The following is a 21,339-nucleotide window of genomic DNA, read 5'->3' as shown; positions in this document are numbered from 1 at the left end:
AGTCAATAGCTATATTTTCCTGTTCCCTAGGGCATCAGACTTTAAAGACACATTTTAAAACACATTTAATCTCTATAACAGCTCTTTTATAGATAAGGGTTTGAGAAATTAGTTAACTTGTCCAAGCCTACATTTTTTTTTCTTTCTTTTTGTTCTGGGATTGAACACAGGGCACTTTTCCACTGAGCTACATCACAATTCTTTTTAACTGAGTCAGTGTCCAAGTTTCTGAGGTCGCCCTCAAACTTGTAATCCTCCTGCCTCAGCCTCCTAAGTTATTGGGATTATAGACAAGTGCCACTGTGTCCAGCTAAGCTACATATCTTATAGGTGGTAGAGTTTGGATTCTAATCAGGCTTGTGTCTCTCCCAATTTCCCTAGTACCCACCCCTCCCATCATGACTGCTTTTCATCTTCCTGTGCTTCTTGTATGTAGCAAAATAGTTTCTAATCATTCTTCTCCTGTCTCTAAACTTGTCCTACATAAGTTGCAAGCACCTGAGTAGTTCATTATGTCTTTTATGAACTCATGCTTGTGAATGTATTTCTTGAAATTCTTGCTATACATTTATTTTTTGGCATTACATGCATTTTTAAAACCTGAGAATTTATATATTGAAATAGCTGTTACCAGATACTTTCCTTTGGGCATCATACTGATTTCATAAAATCAAGTGTGTAAGTAGGTTATATTATCTGTGAATTTCATTTCAATATTAAAAAGGGCATATAATACAATATTTATCTCTTTATATGAGGGTGTTGGTTTTGATAAGGCTGAATATTGCATTTTATAGCAATCCATAAAGTGGCCACTCAGTTTGTGCTAAATCACTTTTGGTGATTAGGAAGCTATTCAATCTGCAGGCTGCTCTTGGCATCTGTTTGTAAGATAGTTCTTCCTTATGCTGAGCCATGATCTCCCTCCCTCCATAGCTAATGTTTCATCCTGAGTGTAACCCTTGAAGATCTATCAAGCCTAAATCCTATACTGAATAACAGTCTTTCCGATATTTAAAAACAGTTATTTAATCAAAGTTATTCTCTCTAGGCTAAACATGACCAACTCCCTTGACTAATATTTTTTAAAATTAATTTTATGCCATTTAACAATCCTGGTTGCTCTTATTACCCTGTTTTCTTCTGTAAGTGTGAGACTCAGAACTAAATCCAGTAATCCTGATATATTCTAATCCTCAAATATGTGGGACAGACTGACTAATCTTTTTATTTTGATTGCATTAGTGCCTTTGTGGGGGTACTAATGGGCATATGGATCTTACTGTCATCTAAAACCACAAATCACATTTGCTGGTGCTGACACTTAACCCTACCTCTCTCATCCCTTACCACTTCACCAATAGAACAAAAGACCCATATGGGGGTAAATTCTGCCTTATAATAACTGTCTCCCTTATATGAATAGCTGAGATATTTCTGAGTGCAGTTATCCAGGATATCCTTTATCCTTCCAAAAGGCTGATGAGGAGGCCGGCCGCTGTATTTTCGTTTTAGTCAGTGCTAAATTTACTGGCAAGGACAGGGCCTAAGAAAAAATATTACCTTTTGCTATTAACATCTCCTTTTCAGGTTGAAGGTTGAGGTCAGCTTCCAGACCTGAGTCAGTCAGCACATGCCTTGTGGCTCAGTTCTTCAGTGATTTTCTTGATCTGATCATGGGAAAATCCAATCACACATCCAATCCACATTTTTCCATCTTATCCATAAGCAGATCAAGAGAAATTGATCAAATGCCTTTTACACACAGTTCCACTGTGTTTGCTTCATTTCCCCCGATTTCCTGGAATAGTCGCTATATCAAAGAGGGAAATGAGGTCAGTGTATTTGACTAAGCCATCACCCCCTCAACCTCCTCTCCTCCACCAGCCCTGCGCTCCTGCCATACCTGACCAGTCAGAATTCCCTGAGCACCACAGGTTCCCTTCAGTGGTGTGCACATCCTCATTCTGATGCATTCAGTGGGACATTCCTGTGCCTCCTTCATAGCCCAAGACTGACATCACCTAGGAAGGTTTTCCTGACTCTCCTTCCCTTCCAGTTAAGTCAGTGCTTCCCCTCTGTGCTCTGTGCTTCTGTCTACCCACACCAGAGCAATCACTGCTTCTCATTTTACCAGCTGATGATGCCGCTGCCTGTTCTTCCTGAGTTTCATGTCTGAAGAAAGCTGCCTTCCTCTTTGAATCTGCATCAGAGTTCTTGGTTGATGGTGGAAGGTTTCAGTATGGGATCCACCTTGTTCTGCCAAATGGTTTCTTTCTGGGTAACCATTCTGGGTCTGAGAGGTCATGGGTTGCTATTTAATGATCAGTTCTCGAGCTCACCTGAGGATCAATGTGATGTCCCCCACTGTGTAGTTTGTACAGTCCCCTTTCTAACATTGTGTTGAAATTTAAAATGCGTTTTCCAGTTTTTAGGTTTGGAGCGTTTTTCACATCTTTGACAACTTCTGCTTTCTACATTGTAGAAATGTCTTTTGTATGTCCTCTTCTTAGAGGTTGTAGAATGATCGGTCTAGCCCAGAGATGGGTCTTCATTTAGAATAGCTAGGAGCTTTGATGGATTTTCTTCACTCAGCTAAGAAAGCACTGACAATCCCATTTACTTAATTCTTTTCAGGTAAAATTTAAGTTCTCTGGGCAGAGAAAAAATGGACCAAGGGTCGAGTTCTCCATTCATTTTGCCATCCAAAGAAAATTTATACCACTTTCCCAAGTGGCAGATTGGTAGCCCTCCCTCAATCATCACTTTGCTTAAGTCCTAACTTCTTGGCTCTTTCTCACCTTTACTTTGCTTTTTTGTTACTGCTTTGATTTTGTGATACACATTTTCTTATTTGGGGGCATTGCCTCTTGGTTGTTCCCCTGTGGGTTTGTGGCACACATTTGTACCTGGTTCTGTCTTCCTCAGTTTCTTGTTAAAGAAAGTATTCAAATTTCTGACCTTGGTTAACACTGAAATTTGAATATTCTCCTTTTGTTTAGGTGAGTATGTGGCTTTGAGAGAGACTGAATACCCATCATGTATGGGTATAAGTGTAAGTATTTTCTAAGGGGAAATGTCTGCTTGGAAAGTACATTTTGGTCTGTTCCTTCAGTGGAAAAACTCTGTGTGACCAGGCCAGCATGCATGTTCCTATTATTATTTCATTTGTGTATTAGGAAACATGTTGTTGGAAAAACAGTTGATGAGTATCATAGATTAGTTCTGCCTGGTTATGCCTGAGTGTTCAAAAAACTGCAGTGTGTTAGATGTGAATCCAAGAAGCCATGCTGTGCTTGCTGTGCTGTGCAGTTCACATAGATATAGTTACGGAAGTCTCTGTTCTAGAATTCTCTTTAAGCAGTGCCATGTTCTCAAATTGGACATACTTTACTAGTAATACAAAAAAATACTTTGTTTTTAACAAATTTCTTATGAGGTGAATATTTCTGTGTGCCATTGTTTTTGAGTAATGAACTGAATTTGGGTTGAAATGGGCTGTCCTGACTTAAGAGTGCAAAAAGAAAAATTTAGGCTGAAGATCCATCTGTGTTCTCTCGTAAAATTCTTTGTGATCTGCAATACACCATAAATGCAGGAGTCTCTTGTAAGTCAGTGTTTGGATGAGTCTAGAGTGTATTGATGTGTGGAAAAATCAACATTAAGTGAATGAAGGGCTTTTAAGAAGCCTATTATAACCACTTATAATGGAAAATGTAGTTCCCATTAGAGTTTGATTTAAGGAGCTTTGGTTCTTCACTGAAGCATGAAAGCTGCTGTGTGATGCTCTGTGCAAATCATTTTTATAGCATCTACTGCCTACCTCTTTCTGGTTAATCTGCTCCTGTGTTTAGAGTAGAAAGGACTGAATCTGCCTTGTTTAAGGAATTAATTCATAGAAACTTAAAAGAAACCATAGATTATCATATTTTTATTTATCTAATAGAATATTGAAAAATAAAATAAAAGCTTTACTTGGTCTAAGCAGACACAGCAGCACCAGTTGTTGATCCTAGGATCATGTAATCTGTTTCTCTTCTGCTTAGTTTTGTCAGTGTTTTTCTACTGGAATCAAATATTAGTTTCTGGCTCAGCTTGCAATATAAAAATGTACCAATTAGATTGTTATGACTTCATTTTTATTCATGAGGAGAAACTCAATAAACAGATCATTATGTGTTTTTGGCATGTAGGAGAAGAATTTCAAAATAAGCCACCTGGCCCCAGGCATGGTTGGGAGCCCTGGATTCTATTCCTTCAGGAATCTGAAAGAAGCTGGCATGAGTCTATATTCCCCATCCTCAAGTAATTATTAATTTGAGAGGAATTCTTCCATTTTCTTTAGATTTTTATGAACCTTTATTTTATTCATTTATTTATATGTGGTACTTAGAATTGAACCTACTGCCTCACAAATGCCAGGCAAGCACTCTGCCACTGAGTCACCACCCCAGCCCAAATCCTTCCATTTTTATCGATCTGCCATATAGTTGACCTTATCTCCAATTCTGAATTAATTTAGCTCTTATATGGATTTTCTATCTACTTTGGTGCCTGGTTTTTAGGGAAGTACAAGGAAACAGTGAGACTTGGTGGTGATGTTTGACTTCAAGCGAGCTATGGTTTGGAGCTGAGGAGGCTAGGTGAAGTGACCTTGTCACATAGTGTGTGACACGGTGTAAGACACAGTGTGTGTGCCTCATGGGAATTGACAAGTAACATGTGAAGTAACTTCCTGATGAAGAGAGGGAAGAGCACATCAGTGGAATTAGGCCTTCTGATAGATCTGGTTAGGAAAAGGAGGAGAACATGACTACCTCAAGCCTGCAGAAAGAGTAAGATGAAGGTTAAGAGTCAAGGAGGAGCCCAGTGGGTTCACCCCACAGTGAGAGACTCTTCTCCAGAGTCAGACACTCAGCCACCATCTTTCCTTTTTCTTCTTTCTTTCATCATCCAAATTCTTGGATGAGTTTTAATTACCTCAACTAATTGTAGCATGGCTACCACACCCACTGCCTCACAGATTGGAGGTCTTCAAGGACCCCCTCCCACAAAGGCCAGCTCCATTTGTTTTAACCTGCAGAGTCTGTGTTGAGGCACTAGATGTTATAGATTCCACATTACTTTTTCTAGTTCATCTACAGTTGCTTTCTGGCCCCAAAGTTTATTGAAAAACACTGAAATGTACACAAATTTAGATTAAAATCCCTGTTCCACTGAAGCTAGTGTTGTTGAATTAGGAAAATCAAGGCATCTCTCAGCTTTAGCTTAATGGAAATAAAGATATCTGAATCATCACGTGATTAGAAGAATTAATAGAAATAACATGGAGAGTATATTGAAATAAATGACATGGTAAACAGGCATCAGGGGCCCCCTTTCCCCGCCAGGTGACCACTCTGTCTTTCTTGCCTTTTGACTCCCATTCTGTTGATTCCATTCCCTCCTGCTGGAGCTGCTTCTCTCTCTTCTTTAACTATTGAAATATCCTAACCACCTTGAAAGGTTGATTTTTGTCGCCTTAATCAAATTGAGCTTTGCATGTTCTAGATTCCCAGTTTTATTCATTGGCAAGCTCCAGTTTACTACCCTACATTTTAGTTATTTGTCCATGTCTTTTTTTTTCCACTGAGTGATAAGCTCTTTGATGGCAGAGCCATGTCAGGGACATAACGATGGACAGTAAGAGCTGGCACTGTCTCCCATGGTTCCCTAAGGGTCTTGTGCACAACTGTCAAGCTCCCAGGATGATCTCATCTTTGTTTTTTTTTTTTTCCTTTTTTCCTAACTACAACCATATGCTGGTAAATTTTATTTTATTTTTCTCTTGCTCTCATTGCTCTCCTGTGCTTTTGACGTCATCAAATGTCTGGTGAATCATCTTGGGATGGCCATCCATAGGCACCTCAAAGGCAACATGCCAAAAATCGATTTCTCACCTTCTTCTGTCCCCTGATACCACACACAGTCTGCCCTCTTCTTGTGTATTGTATTTTTTCCTCTCCTCTCATAGTCCACCTGGTTCCTGAAGCAGAGAGGTAGAGGGCCTTCTGGAAGTCTTTCCTTTCCTACCTTGTCTGTATGGAATGGGTCACCAAATTCCAACTCATTTGTCCCCAAAGTATTTCATGAATCCATTTCCCCTCTTTCTGGATTAGATACTGCTGCCACATTCCCTCATGAAAACCCCATTGTATGTCATGAGCTGGCTCTGATCAGTTTGGTAATGGCTACTAGAAGTGCTGCTGTGGGGTTCAACATGATCTCTCAGTAAGAGCCGATGGGTGTAGTGAAGAGGCAGGTAGCACATGATATAGAGTTAGGGTTAAAGTCCTCTCTGACCTTGATCCTTCCGTGCCTTTACTTTCAGCTCCCACTGTTACTCCACTTCACAGTGGACCCTGGAGTAGCAGGGAATTATTGTGTTCTTATTCAAGACAGAGCTGGTTCCTCTGACCCTTACCTGGGAAGCCCACACTTACACCCTTAGTGTGTGTGTGACAAGGGCACAGAGTGGACCCTACATGAAGTTCAAGTATTCTTGTTTTAAATATTTGTGTTTTAAATTGTCAAAATGTGTATATTTATAATGTACCACATGATATTTTGAAATGTGTACCTTGTGGCTAAAATGGAGCTAATTGTTTGTCCTATAGCTCTTGCCTGCTTCGAAACCTCATTGTCTTGAAATCCTATGTCTCCCTCATCAGACTGTGATTTCTTTTAGAGGACATATCTTGACTCATTTACCCTTGAACACTGGGACTTACCATAGTACTTTTCATTGATATGTATTGTGGATTAAATGGTGTATTATATTGAAATGAATAAACAAATTTTAATTTTTAACTATAACTTTGCTTTTTTTATATTTGAATTTGATTAGTGAACATATTTTTGCTTCAAGGCAAAAGGAGACATTTTAGGAGTGTTAATGCTCTGCAGGAAATTTCATTTGGGGAAGCTGGTAGTAAGTAGACATTGGAAATTTTTGAGCAGGGGAATAGCATGATGAAAGTGGTATTTAAGGAAGATTGATCTGGAGACAACCTTTCATTATAGGTTTAAACCCTGCTGGCAAGCAGAGGTGAGGGTGTCAGGCAGCGGGGAGAGGCAGGCATAGAAAGCTATTCTGAAGAACAGCTTCTTACGTCTTTGAACTTTCATTTCCACATTTGTTCAAATGGGATGTACTTGCTGGCATGTTACTGAAACTAAAATAGAATGCTGAAGTTATTTTATTTTTAAAGAAAAACATTCTTGTAAACACCTAAGTGAGCCATTTTGCATAATTATCTATGAGACATATTCATTATTAATTACTTGGAAATAGTGATTATGAATTCAATATTAAAAAATAATTTGCATCTGCACCACTAGACTATAATCTTCTACATCAGTGAAGGTTTTCATTTTGGACATTTTGAAATAAATTGTTAACTACGAGAAAAATAGTTTGGTTTTCCATAAGCATTTTGCTATGTGGCTTAACATCGCTCTTCTAATTATACGTGTGTGTGTGTGTGTGTGTGTGTGTGTGTGCACGTTTCCCCCCAATGGGCCTTTTCATTTTACATTTGGCTCATGTGACTCTGTTCCTGGTTAAAGTTTATCCTTCATTTGTTTTGGCCATGTAGCTCTCCTGTGCTTTATTCTTCATATTGGCCATTATAAACTTTTAAATTTATAGTTGCTTTGTTATTTTTTATTACAGGGCTATGACTTATTGATTAAAGCGAAGGATTTTCCAAATATTTTGCACTTTCATTGTGTATTATGGATACCAAGGAAGAGAAGAAGGAACGGAAACAAAGTTACTTTGCTCGGTAAGCATTCTTTTGCAAAATTATATCAGTGCTTTAAAAACAAAATATTCGTGTTCTGAGACTGTTTATAAGCAGAGAAAGTAACTAGTGGAAATTAAAATGCTTACTTTGTCCTTTTTAAATTAATAGTAGAAGAATAACATTTGGTCCTTCTTTTTCTGTCTTCGGTAGTTCTTTCAGGCTAGTGGTGCTCAGGGACTGCAGCTAGCCTGCAGATTGCTCTGAACCCCGTGTTTAGAAACACACCTCGAATTTCAGTCCATCATATGCTCAGTTCTTGCTGTTCTGTAGCTTAATTGGTTGAGCTATAACTAAAAATTATGTCATATTGAAAGCTTACCACCTTGTGGGGAGGTCAGGACTAAAAAAGTATTTTTGTAGGTAAGTTGAATGGCTGAAATGATATCATTAGTGACCAGGTAATTTTTAAGGATTGAGCTTGTCCAGCATACAAACATTTCTTGTTATCCAAATAGTAGTTATCTAGTGTATGACAGGCTATGATTTATAGATTTAAACATCTATATGCAGCCACTCAATAATCAGAATAAAATGAACAAAATATTAAAACATTTAGAAATCATTTTAGTAGTGAGAATGCAAAAGTTTTTTGTTGATGTATTTATCTAGAAATTAAGCTGGATTTTAGATTGTTAATAGGAAAATGAGGAAAACAATTTAAGGATTTGCTATGTATAAGTGTTTTATTTATTATTTTATTTATACTCGAAATAAACCTATGACATAGATTACTTTATCTCCATTTTATCAGTGAGTTAACTAAGATTCAGAAAGTAAGCATTCTTCTATACATTTCATATAGCCTAAGAATCAGTATTCAAACGAGGGCTGTCTCCAATGGGTGTGCCCCAATGAAAAATAAGAAGTGTAGGAATCCAAAAGTCAAACTACTTATTATAGCAAAATGTTTTCCATTATCTGGACTATAGAAAGTAACAAGATTGGAGAAAGAAGAAATCAGGCATGTGATAGATGAGACATTAGGAGAATGGGATATTTAGAATAAAAAGAATTATATAACTTTTTATGTTGAGATAATTGTTCACATGTAATTGTAAGGATTATTAGAGAGATATCCTATATCCTTCATTCAGTTTCACCAGTGAAAAGATCTTGCAATATAATGTGATAATGTGATATAATATCACAACTATAAATTTGATATTAATACAGTCTACCAACTCTATTCAGATTTCACCAGGTTTATAGGCACTCATTGTGTGTCTTTGTACATATTTAGTTCTATGCAGTTTGTGGGGGGAGTGAGTGGTTATAGGGATTGAACTCATGGGTACTCGACCACTGAGCCACATCCCTAACCCTGTTTTGTATTTTATTTAGAGATAAGTCTCAGTGAGTTGCTTAGTGCTTCACTTTTCTAAGGCTGGCTTTGAACTTTCTATCCTCCTGCTTCAGCCTCCAGAGCTGCTGGGATTACAGGCATGCGCCACCATGCCCAGTTATGCATTTCTATCACATGTGTAGACTTGTGTTTTACCATAACAAGTCAAGACACAGAGCAGTTCCAAAAACAGTATCCCATGTACTACCCTTTTGTAGCCATATTCACCTCCCTCCCTCTACCTGACACCCCCTACGACTGCCAATTTGTTCTCAATCTCTTACTTGATAAATCAGGTTACATATTCCGTATTGCATGAATGGACTCATATCATAAATAACCTTTGGTATTAGGCTTTCTCAGTCTATAGTTTCCTTGAGATCCATCCAAGCTGCTGGATGTATCAAGAGTTTGTTCCTTTGTATTGCTAAGTAGTGTTCCATGGTAAGGATGTATTACAGCTTTTTCATCATTCTTCCATTGAAGAACACTGGGTCGTTTCCAGCTTTGTAACAAACAAAGCTGCTTAGGATGAGTGTGCAAGTTTTTGTGTGAATATAACATTTTCATTTCCCAGGAATAAATGCCCAAAGGTATAATTGCTGGATCAAATGATAAGTATATGTTTGATTTTGTAAGAAACTGTCATACTCTTTTCCAGAATAGTTGGACCATTTGATATTCCCTTCAGCAATGTATGAGTTATCTAGTTTCTCTGTTACCAGTATTTGGTAGTAAGACTATTTTAATTTCAGTCATTCTGATGACGTAGTCATATCTTATTATGGTTTTAGTTGTATTTCTGTAATGGCTAATAAAGTTAAATATATATTATCAAGTGTTTACTAGCCATCTGTGTATCTTCTTCAGTAGAAATTTCTTTTCAAGTCCTTTGTAGTTGAAGTTTTTACTGCTGAATTTTGAGAGTTCTTTATAATATTCTAGATATTAGCCCTTTGTCAGCTATGTGGTTTGTAAATATTTCTCCTGGTCTGAAGTTTGTTTTTTCATCTTATTAATTGAGTCTTTTGCAGAACAAAAAGTTTTAATTTGATATGGTTCAATTTATTAATTCCCCCATTTATGATTGTTTTTGGTGTCATATATATTTCTTTGCCTAGCTCCAGGTTCTAAAGATTTTCCCCTAAAAGTTTTTTTTAAATTTTTAAAAAATATTTATTTTTTAGTTGTACTTGGACACAATACCTTTATTTTATTGATTGATTTTTAACTGGTGCTGAGGATTAAACCCAAGACCTGACACATGCTAGGTGAGTGCTCTGCCGCTGAGCCACAACCCCAGCCCCCTAAAAGTTTTATAATATTTTGTTTTATGTCTAAGTTTATAATCCATCTTGAGATAATTTTGGGGTGAATTTAGGTCAAAGTTATTTTCTTCCTATTCTTCTCTCTCTCTCTCTCTTTTTTCCTATAGATGTCCTTCATAGTGATTTTTAAAAACTGTTGTGCTTTCCCAGTTTGAATTGAAAATAAGTTTAAAGCTTCCCATAGTAAGGGTTACTAGTGGTTCACTAATAACCTGCTCTATGTTAAGTTTTTCTTGTCCCTAAAATGTACAATAAGGGAAGAACCTAAATTGAGAATACAAACCAAAACTCTTCTGGAAAAACAGCAGAGTTTTTTTTTTTTTTTTCAGCTCAGGAAAGTCAAATTTATTTGTTGGACTTACTGTGACCTCTTTTGACAAGTATTCTAACAATAAAAAAAAAAAAAACATTTAAAAAATGCTTAAGTGTGACCTTGGGAGTATAGGAACATATCAACAAGGACAAAAATTAGTGCTGAGAGTCAACACAATTTCTCCCGATGAAATAAAAGAGTGAGAGCAAAGGAGAGAGAAAAGGAGAGAGACCAACAAACCCTGGGCTCAATCCCTCAGCAAAGAGGAGGAGCAGAGATGGATGGTTTAGCTGTGGAACGGAAGCCAGAAATGGTCAAACTAGTAAAAGCAAAAACAAACAAAGAAAAACATCATCAAAGAAGAAGCAAAGTTATAAATCTTTTCAAATGCCTTCTGATGAAACTGGAATTATCATAGAATCAATAAAGGAATTATCAATGGAATTTACTTGAGAGCCAGTTTCTTACAACATAAGGCATATTTTTCTAGAGCAGTGTACCTGAGGGCAGTCCAAGGAAGTTCCCTGGAGTGAAATGTTAAGTCAGGCCAAGGGTAATTGATGCAATCAGTTTTCTCTAGACTAAATTGCGCCACCTTACACAAATCTCTCCTGGTGTTCAGAGGAAATCCAAATGAAGATTTGTCCTCATGCTCTGCATGTTACCACAATTATGTATCTGAAATCCTAAAATTGCTTTTAAACTCTTTTCTTTCTTCCCCCTTCCCTATTTTCCTCCTGTTTTAGTCAGTTTTTCATCATTGTGATAAATACCTAAGAAAACTAACTTAGAGGAGGAAAAGTGTATTTTAACTTGTGATTTCAATGGTCTCAGTCCATGGTCAAAAGGCTGCATTGCTCTAGGGCCAAGATGAGGCAGACTATCCTGGAAGAAGGATAGCAGAGGAAAGATGCTCATGGTAACTGGGAAGCAGAAAGACAGACACAGGAAGGGGCCAGGGACAGATCACAGTCCCCAAAGCTATACCCCCAGTGACCTAGTCCTCCAGCCATATCCTACCTGCCTAGAGTTTTCACCACCTTCCAGTAGTCTATTCGGATCGTTAGTCCATCAAACAGATTAACCTACAGATGAGGTTAGAGCCTTCATGCTCCTATCACCCACCAAACCTCACATTGCTGCTTTGGGGACCAAGTCTTCGGTATCATCTTTGCGGGGACTTCCAGATCCAAACTATAACAACTCTGGAGTGGCTAAATAGTCAACATTTTCTTTGTGTGCTATCTTTTATGTGATTTCATCAACATTGTATGATTGTTATTTGATAAATAATTTCTTACCATACTGCCTTCATTGATGTTCCCTCCAATTCAATTTAATATTGAAGTGAGGTGAAGTTTTAAAAGACCTTATTTTGATAATTTCAGATTGGAATTAGTGATTCAAGAGTCTCCTAACCCTCCTTTCTTACAGCACATTTTGAAATATGCCTGTGTAATTCTATATAGAAAGACAAATTAATATTGTCAGTAGGTAGGTTTATTCTGGGTGAGTTCTGCTGAGTGTTCAGAAGTCCCTGACCTTGGCCCATCTAGTTTTTATCAGTTTCAGTGTAGTTTTTTAGTAGTTGTTCGTTCCAGATGAAAAAAATTCAAGTGATCTTTTTTCTATACTTTTTGCAAAGAATTTGTATGAGCAGTATATTATATATGTGGATTTTAATCCTTTGATCCCTGAAAAATCTTGAAAACCAAGTGAAAAACTAAATTATTAAAGTAAATTATACTTCAGAGGACTAATAATTACACTGTCCTCTGGGGTGATCCTTATTTCTTATGTCTCCTGCTTCCTCTTCTCTCCCCTGTGGTTAGAATGTAAGTATCTTCAAAAGTGCCAAACAGGGCTCCCTCATTCCACATTCATTTCTCATTATTTAACTTCTGTGATTTTCGTGTAGGTCCCTCTATGTTGAGGGTTTGAGCCCAGGGCCTCACACATGCTAGGCACACACACACAACTACCAAGCTACAACCCCAACCCTGTGTGTTTGAAATTTTTTTGAAAGTATATTTTTCAGGATCAGGGGTTAATTGAGGACATCAAAATTACATTTGTAGATAACCCAAAGCAGCATTTTGTGGGAGGTTTTACTTTTCCCTTTTGATAAGCTCCGGGAGAGCCTGTGTGTAGAGGTGGTGTGATAGACTCCTCAGCAAATCTTGTGCTGTTCATGTACGTCCCAGACTTGCTGGCTCCCCACCCATCTTGTCCCAGGATTATCAGGAAAAGCAGAACTGCCTCTCCTGCCTAGTCTCTTCTCTGACCTACCCGCTTCAGAGCCTGTGTAGTATGATCTGCCACTACCTTTGTCATCAGCCTCAGTGATCAAGGACGTGGAGTGTGGAACTCCTCTGAGTTCCCATCCCCACTCCTCTGATTCCTCCCACTCCCATACATAGCCTCTGCCCTGGCAATTCTGTAACCTGGACTCCCACCTACTAGCAGAACACTTAATATTTGGAAATCACTCCAGTGTATCCCCTTGGGCAAGTCTTTTAAACTTCCTTTACCCTACATTTTCTCAGTTGTCAAATATGACTAATAATAATCCACCCCTAAGGTGGCTTTGAGGAAGGAAGCATCCCAACCAGAACAGGGAAGACTCCCAAATGAGGCACAATAAGGAGAACCAGAGATGGACAGCTGGTTTTTTATCCCTTCTTCCAGGAGGAGCATCTGGAGACTGATACTTGAACTCACTTTTTATGAAGCATGCCTAGGAAACAATGTAGCTTTCTCATTCAAACCAAATGAAACTAAGATGGTGGTCAGTGTAGATATGATTCCCTAGCAAAGCAACTACTCAATCATTCCTTTAACAAAGTTCATCCTTGACCATACTTCTATGTCTACCTGTACTTTTATCTTCACCTAATCTACATCTTAACACCACACTCACTTCCTATGAGCTGCACCTGTTATTAAGATTAGGGAGGAAGGAGCAATTACAAGGATCCAAAATGGAATCATACAATTTTCCAAAGATACTTTGTTAAGGCAGAATTAGATTCTGGGATACTGTGGAGGGGAAATATATTGTCCAAAAGGGTTTGAGAAATCTAAGGTACCCATTTATTTAACCGTTGGACGGAAAGCCCATGAGGCAAAAATGTCAACAATGTGCTTACTTCATGCCAGGGCATTTTATACATACTAATTGAGCCTCGTCATGGTGTTGCTTGATACACTGTCATGTCTCAGGCATGCCAGAGATAGGGATCAGGTAGGCCCTTAGAGTAGTCCTGCAGAGACGGAGGTGTCCAGAGCTCTGGGATGGTTGCCTGTAGCTGTGATCAGCATCTTATTCCAGGATTCAAGATCAACATTATGTGTGCATGTCTTATTGTGTTAAAGACTTACAAAAACTGATCTAAATTATCTTCATACAAAACATTTGATAAATGAAAATTTCCATCCCCAAATATAATTTGACCATTGTGGAAGTTGAGACTCAAAGGGGTTGATGACTTTACTGAGATGACACAGCTGGTAGGCAGCAAAGCAGGATTTGAGCCAGCTCTATCCTTCCCCATCCAGAGTTGTTGGTCCACAATACTGCCAAAGGCCCTGTGGCATATTTGTGGCAGAACAAGTCCTGTAGAACACAGGTTGCCTGACCTGCTGCTGCTCATGGTATGGGGAGTCCTGACAGCTCAACAACTCATTTACACCACTGTGAAATTATTTGGAGACATGCATCCTGGGTTCCAAAGCTGTAACAAATAGGTAACCTTTTCAAAAATAACTTGTTTCTAATTGGAGTCATCCCATGCTACATGTCAACTTTATCTGCCACAATATTGTTACCATCGTAATATTAACCAACCAAGACAGTCAGAAACATTCAGTCTGGATATTGCACCCGTGTAAGTCCGGGTTTGCATTTCAGTCATGTACTTTTCTAAGATTGGGTCTTATTCTAAAAAGAGTGATAGAAACGAATGGAGATAGTAGATGGGAACACTCCATCTGCCTTCTTGGTGGAACATGGAACCCAAGATCCAGGGAAATGCATTCCTGGACGGGTCTTTCTGGCTGTACAGCAGCACTGGGTGAGACATCTGGGTGTGCTCTCTCCTCAGCCCCACAGAGGCAGTCTTTGAACCTTAGAGAAGAGCCATCTCTTTGTGGTGTGCCTGTGCCAAGAATGAATACAACACATGGTGGAACCATGTGAACTCTTGCCCTTTCTTTAGTTAACAATCTGTAGATTGTTTTTTTTTTTTTTTTTCTGTTGGCCAAGGGCCATTCAGGATCTGCCACCCTTAGTTGGTCTGAAATTTGAGGAGAAACTAATTACCAGTTGTTCAATTCAGATATTTAGCCATATCACAGGTTTTAATTGTGTCAATATATGAAAAGCAAACAGAACAATTTTAAGTACTTGGTTGATGTTAACTCTGTACCTTCTTAATATTTGCTCATTTTTTTTCTAACAGTTTCACCATGCTTACTGATTCCAATGAGAGGGGATCATGATAGCATTTGTTGGTATTTCACAAAGTGTTTTCACAAACTAACTCTTTCTTCATCCTCACAGTGATCTTATACTCATAAGGGTATATTCATCATGTGGGTGATGAATCTGTTTTTTTAGCAGGTTAAATAACTTGTCCTAAATCATTTAGCATTTAAATAGAGTTTGAGTCCTGCACCCTTTTCTGCTATGTCTATATCTCTGATTGGTTTATTTTTTTTGGGGGGGGGTCAGGGATTGAACCCAGGGTGCTTAACCACTAAGCCACATCCCCTGCCCTTTAAATTTGTTTATTTTTTATTTTGAGACAGGGTCTTGCTGAGTTGCAAGGGCCTTGCTAGCTTGCTGAAGCTGGCTTTGAATTTGTGATTCTTCCTCCTCAGCCTCCCAAGCTGCTGGGCTTACAGGGCACCATGCCCTTCCTGATAGTTTTTTCTTTACTTCATGTTGCCTCAGTTTACCTTGCTGTAGTATTATTAATTTTTACTTTGTCCAAAAGGTGGATTGGAACATACTATTAGCATCATAATGTACAAAATAGGAAAAATAGTTGTCTTTACAGAAAACTGTTTTTTCATCTCAGTTTCAAAGAACCTGTCTAGATACCTGTTGTGTAGTGTGCCTGTAGTGATCCACAGCCCTGATCTAGAATACTCTCTAGCATGGTCTCACAGCTCCTTTTTGTTTTTGTTTGTGATCATATTCAATCTCCTCTCAGTGGCCACCTGGCAGGTGGGGGACTGACTCTGTAATGCTTCAGTGCTTTTTCTGTGTGCCTGTTAAATCGTGGTTGGGGTATAACAACTGTCAAATATTTGGTGACCAAATGAAAGAGAATATTTACAACACTGTCGTCAATGTAGAATATAAAGATATTGTGAGTCTTACACTACAGAATTTTCAGTACTCAGTAATTTATTAATCTTATAATAAGTAAGGGTTTTTCAAATCATTTTCTGTGAAAAAGCAGCTAGTGCCTTGACATTATTGCTAATTTACAATTAAACTCTTGCATGAGCTTCAATGTTGTGTTAGACTTATGTTTCTTATTTTCTTGATTGAATTCAGATCAGAAGGCTCTTAAGGGAACATTTACATATGCTTATCATTCACTACTGGGAAAAACATTCATGGTCAATTTTGATCTGCTAATGTTTCCAGGAAATCATTAACTTTTTTCTAGAGATTAAAAGAAGGGCTTGTAAACACTTAGCCATTAATAGTTAGACTTTTTGCTTCCTTTTTAAGGAATAGGCTGAGTTACTTGATTTAATTCTATGTGAACTACTGCTTTTTAAGTTGTAAGTTACAACCCACTGGGTGATCATGAAATCAATATAGTAGATTGAACTAGCATTTTTAATTGATGATAATAATTGTATGTATTTATGGGCTACTTTGTGATAGTTCAATACATGTATATAATGTGCAATGATCAGATCAGGGTAATTGGTATATGCCATCACATCAAACATTTATTATTCATACAAAATCTTCTCTACTAGCTATTTTGAAATATGCAAGTCATTGTTGTGAACCATAGCTCTTCTACTGTGCTGTGGAACACTAGAAGTTACTCCTCCTGTCTAGTTGTAGCCCTGTACCTGTTAACCATCCCTTCTGTATCCCACATTTCTCAGCCTCTAGTACCCAGTATTGTACTTTCTTCTTTAACAGGATCAACTTTTTTAACTTGTACATAAAGTGAGAATATGTGGAATTTGTTTCTCTGTTCTCAACTTTTTTCACTTAACATAATAATTGTGCAGACTCATCCATTTTACTACAAATGACAAGATTTCATTATATTCATTTTTTTAGTTGTCAATGGACCTTTATTTATTTATCTATCTATCTATTTATTTAAATGCAGTGCTGAGAATCGAACTCAGTGTCTCACAGATGCTAAGCAAGCGCTCTATCACTGAGACACAACCTGAGTCCCCATTATTTTCATTTTTGTGTCCGTCAGTAGACACCTTGGCTGATTCTTTGCCTTAGCTATTGTGAATAGTTCTGCAATAAGCTTGAGAGTGGAGAGATCTCTAATATTTTTTTATGGATATATGTAAGTAGTGGGATAGCTGGATCATGTGAGGGTTCTCCACCTAGATTTTTGAGATCCCTCCATATTGTTTTCCACAGTGGCTATATTAATTCATATTTCCACCAATGGCATATGAGACTTCCCCTTTCTCTACATTCTCACTGGGACTTGATATTTTTTGTCTTTTTGATAATAGTAATTCAGACTGGGGTGAAATGATGTTTCATTGTGTTTTATAATAGGCATTTCTCAGATGACTAATGATGTTGGATGTTTTCATATACTTGTTGACCATTTGTACATCATCTTTTGAGAAATGTTTATTTATCATTTTCATGTTCTTAATCATATTAATGAAATGGGGCATATTTGTCTGATTTAGTGAGACAGAAGTAGAAAATATCAGTGTGTTCTATGCAGTCAGAATAAATAATGATTCTTGACAGTTTCATTGTAAATATTGATAAGTGTGCACACATTGGATTATATCTTTTAAATGATTTTTTTAAATGAGTACCATGATCAAAAACTGACTCATCATTTTACAAGACTCTTTGGTAGTTACTGTACCAGGAGTGAGGTTATTATTCATGATTGAAAACTGAATTTTCTTGAAAAATATTCATCTAATACCCAGCGACCAGTTATTCAAAAGGTGGGCATGCAAAAGAGTACTTATTCTATAAATATGCTTTCCCACTGCACAGTAGCATAGGTTCCTGTTAAACTAATTTAAAAGGATTAATGACTAGTATGTTTCTGTTTAACCTGAAATCCCAGACTGGATGTCCCAAATACTGGAACAAGACCAAATAAAGTGACCTAACAAACTACTTACAAGCTGCAGGTCTTGGGTACAGTTTTTTTTTTTCCTTTTTGTCTTTCTCTAAAATGGGCATAATAGTACTTACTTATAAGATAGCTTAGAGGTTTAAATGAACTAAAATTTGTAGTCTTCAGAAAAATGCGTTTAAAAATAAGTACTAATGAGCCTGGCAGTATACACCTGTATTTCCAGCTGCTCACAGAGACAGAAGGATTACAAGTTCAAGGCTGGCCTGGGCAACATAGTGAGACCTTATTTCTTATAAAAAGAGTAAATAAATAAGGGGTTCACAGGGTTTTTTAGTGATAAAGAGTATGTTCCAGGCCCTGGGTTTGATCCCCAGAACCACAAAACAAATTAAAAAAAAAAAAAAAAACATCCTAGTGAATTTTTAAATAAAACCATGTTTTCTAAGTGAGGAATATATAAATAAATATATAGATACACATTATGTGTGAATTTCAGGGAGTTTATATATCACCTGAAACTTATCCAGAGTCATGGTCTAGTTTAAGTCCCTTAGTGAAAGACAAAAGAACAAAAAGTTCTAGATTCCAAGTAAAGAAAAATGATTTCAGCTGCTTACCCCCAACATACTTCTTTTTAACTGCTTCTGAAAGTTGAGTAGGAATTCAGCTGAACCGCCCTTGAATTTGGAGTTAAATGTGGCACTGTAGGTTTGAGATAACTTTTGTCAGATTGCTGTGGACAGAGTGTTTTTGCCATCCACACACCCCCCCACTCCAATTCATGTATCAACACCTTAAATCTCCAGTATGAAGGTATTTGGAGGTAGAGTCTTTGAGAGGTAATTAGTCACAGGGATGAGCCCTCATGATAGGATTAGTGCCTTTATAAAGAGACAGAGAAATGATTTCTCTCACTCTGCTATGGCATGACACAGCAAGGAAGTATCCATCTGTAAACCAGGAAGAGGCCCTCTGCAAGAACCAAATTAGTCAGCACTTACACCCTGGACTTCCTAGCCTCTGGAACTGTGACAAATACTGTTTGTTGTTCAGGCCACCCAACCTGTGGAATTTTTGCTTTTAAGCAGCACAAACTGAACCAAGACATAAATGCACTTGACACCTTTCATTGTGCTGGTGGAATGACTCTCCAGCAACAGAAAACTGAGCTCTAGACTGGAAAATGCTTCCTGCTCCCATCTCCAAAGCTTCACAGCTCCCACTAGCAATTCAGCTGTTGATTTTAGTAGAAATTTTCCTCTTATTCCCCAAAACTTGCATCTGAAAATTCTACCAAGCAACCTTCACCTCCTCTATCCTAATTGCACATCCATCCCCACAATTCGCCAGGCTAGTTAGTATTCCTGGGCAAAGCTCAGATATATCATTTCTGTGCCTGCCCCAACTTCTTTTTTTTTTTTTTTTTCCTGACATTTGAGGTTTGGTACAATCTGACTCATTGCTACCCTTCTGTCTTTGTCTTACTTTGATTTTTCTCTGTCTCGTATCTTGTCCCCTCAAAGCTTTGCCTTTTACAAAGATCTTTTACAAAGATCTCTCCTTTCCATTCTCTCCTTATATACAATAATGTGAGCATCACTCTGTCAAACTTATCTGTATGGCACTGTAACTTGAGGCTTTTCCAGTTTCATTTATCCTCCATCCCATAACTAGATGTACCCTCCCCTGCCAACAAACATAGAGGACATTGCTGGTTTTTCTTATGTCTTCTCTTGGAACCCTGAACACAATCTGTCTTGGATTACACCCAGGAAAACACACATTTTCTGCCTTATTTGTTTGTCACTGTTGTTGGCTATTTTTTATTTTTATATTCCTTCTGGAGTCTAGCCTTATTCCCTGAACCTGCCCGTTACCAGTCATTTGCTATGAATGATAGTTAACATTTATTGAATATTTACAATGTAACAGAGACTGATTTGCATTCTCATGTAGTCTTCTAATTACTCCCATGAAGTAGTTCCTGTTATCATTGTAATTACTGATAAAGATGCCAGGCCTCATAGATGTTGTGTAACTTGTCCAAGGTCACATAACTATGTCGTGGCAGATCCAAGTCTCAACCCAGGTATAGCTCACCTCCCTGCTTACACTCTTAATCATAACCTGTATTCTTCATTAAGGTATGTTGAATTGAATTTTATAGAACCTTATGAGTTCTCAGTACAAGAATAAGTGGAAATTACTGATCTAAATAATAAAGTGATTATTGTAATAATTAAATGTATTGAAGTACTAAACTAGTAGCTTCTGTGTAAGTACAAAGGTATTCTGAGGAACTTTGGAACAAACTAGGGGATCTGTGGTCTACCCAGGAAACTTTATACATGCCTGTATACCAACTAAAAAAAGGTCAACAGTCTCCTGATCTTACATTTTTGAAATGTGACAAGAATTCCCCTAGTATTTATTTTGTCTCTAGATTCAGGGTCAAATGCTGAAATCCCCCAGCTTGGGCACTTCTGTTGTAAAAGTAGTGATCTGGTGCTTTAGCCACACAAGATTGGATCACACATTTTTACTTCTCTTTTCCTTTGTTTACCATTCCATATATTATCTGCATTAAAAAAAAAAAACAGGGTTCCATTTTCTTTCCTGTTCTTGTTTTGTGATATATTATATCAGGGAACATGCTGAAGCCTTCCCTACTTGTTTGAATTTTTTTGCTTCTCACACATAAATAAAAATAGTATTGAAATGGACAGTCGGGCCAGGTTTAAGGAGACCTACCAAGATCCAAGTTGGTCTATGGTTTGCAAACATCATTCAGCACCAAACAAAGCTAAGTCAGACTTCTCAACAAAGTAGAGTCTGCATCTGAGTGTTCTAGGAGCAAGAAGGGAGGGCAAGTGAGCTTGATTGAGTGATCTCTTGGGTCTCTTCCCAGAGTAAGATAGGATCTAGCAGCTTCAGAAGCAGAAGGTAGCAGAGAACAAGAAGAAGGTTCTAGGAGTAACTGTGCTCCTAGAACCATTCACCTCATTTCATTTGAGGAAAAAGTCAAAGATAGCATCAAGTGGGGATATCATGGACTGAAGTGGGAAATGTAAGCTTGATGGCTATGTAGGAGACAAGAATTGTTTAGGTGTGGAGAATGGTGAGCATGATATAAGTTTAAATGTAGAAGAAAAAGAAAATGAGAATATGG

General features: G+C 37.7%; 1 protein-coding gene across 4 annotated transcripts in view; it reads left to right on the top strand.

Moving 5' to 3' along the window:
• Ncoa7 (nuclear receptor coactivator 7) overlaps window positions 1-21,339 on the top strand; it is a 139,196-nt gene that overhangs the window by 15,074 nt on the left and 102,783 nt on the right. For all 4 annotated transcript variants that reach the window (XM_021733320.3, XM_078019233.1, XM_005335375.5 and 1 more), the window contains exon 2: window positions 7,715-7,826. In XM_021733320.3, the coding sequence (XP_021588995.2) occupies window positions 7,777-7,826 (50 nt within the window). In that variant the 5' untranslated portion in view covers window positions 7,715-7,776. The remainder of the gene's footprint in view (window positions 1-7,714; window positions 7,827-21,339) is intronic.

This window comes from Ictidomys tridecemlineatus, chromosome 8 (assembly GCF_052094955.1).
Source record: "Ictidomys tridecemlineatus isolate mIctTri1 chromosome 8, mIctTri1.hap1, whole genome shotgun sequence".
Classification (NCBI taxonomy): Eukaryota; Metazoa; Chordata; class Mammalia; order Rodentia; family Sciuridae; genus Ictidomys; species Ictidomys tridecemlineatus.
This window is presented reverse-complemented; position numbering and strand designations above follow the sequence as displayed.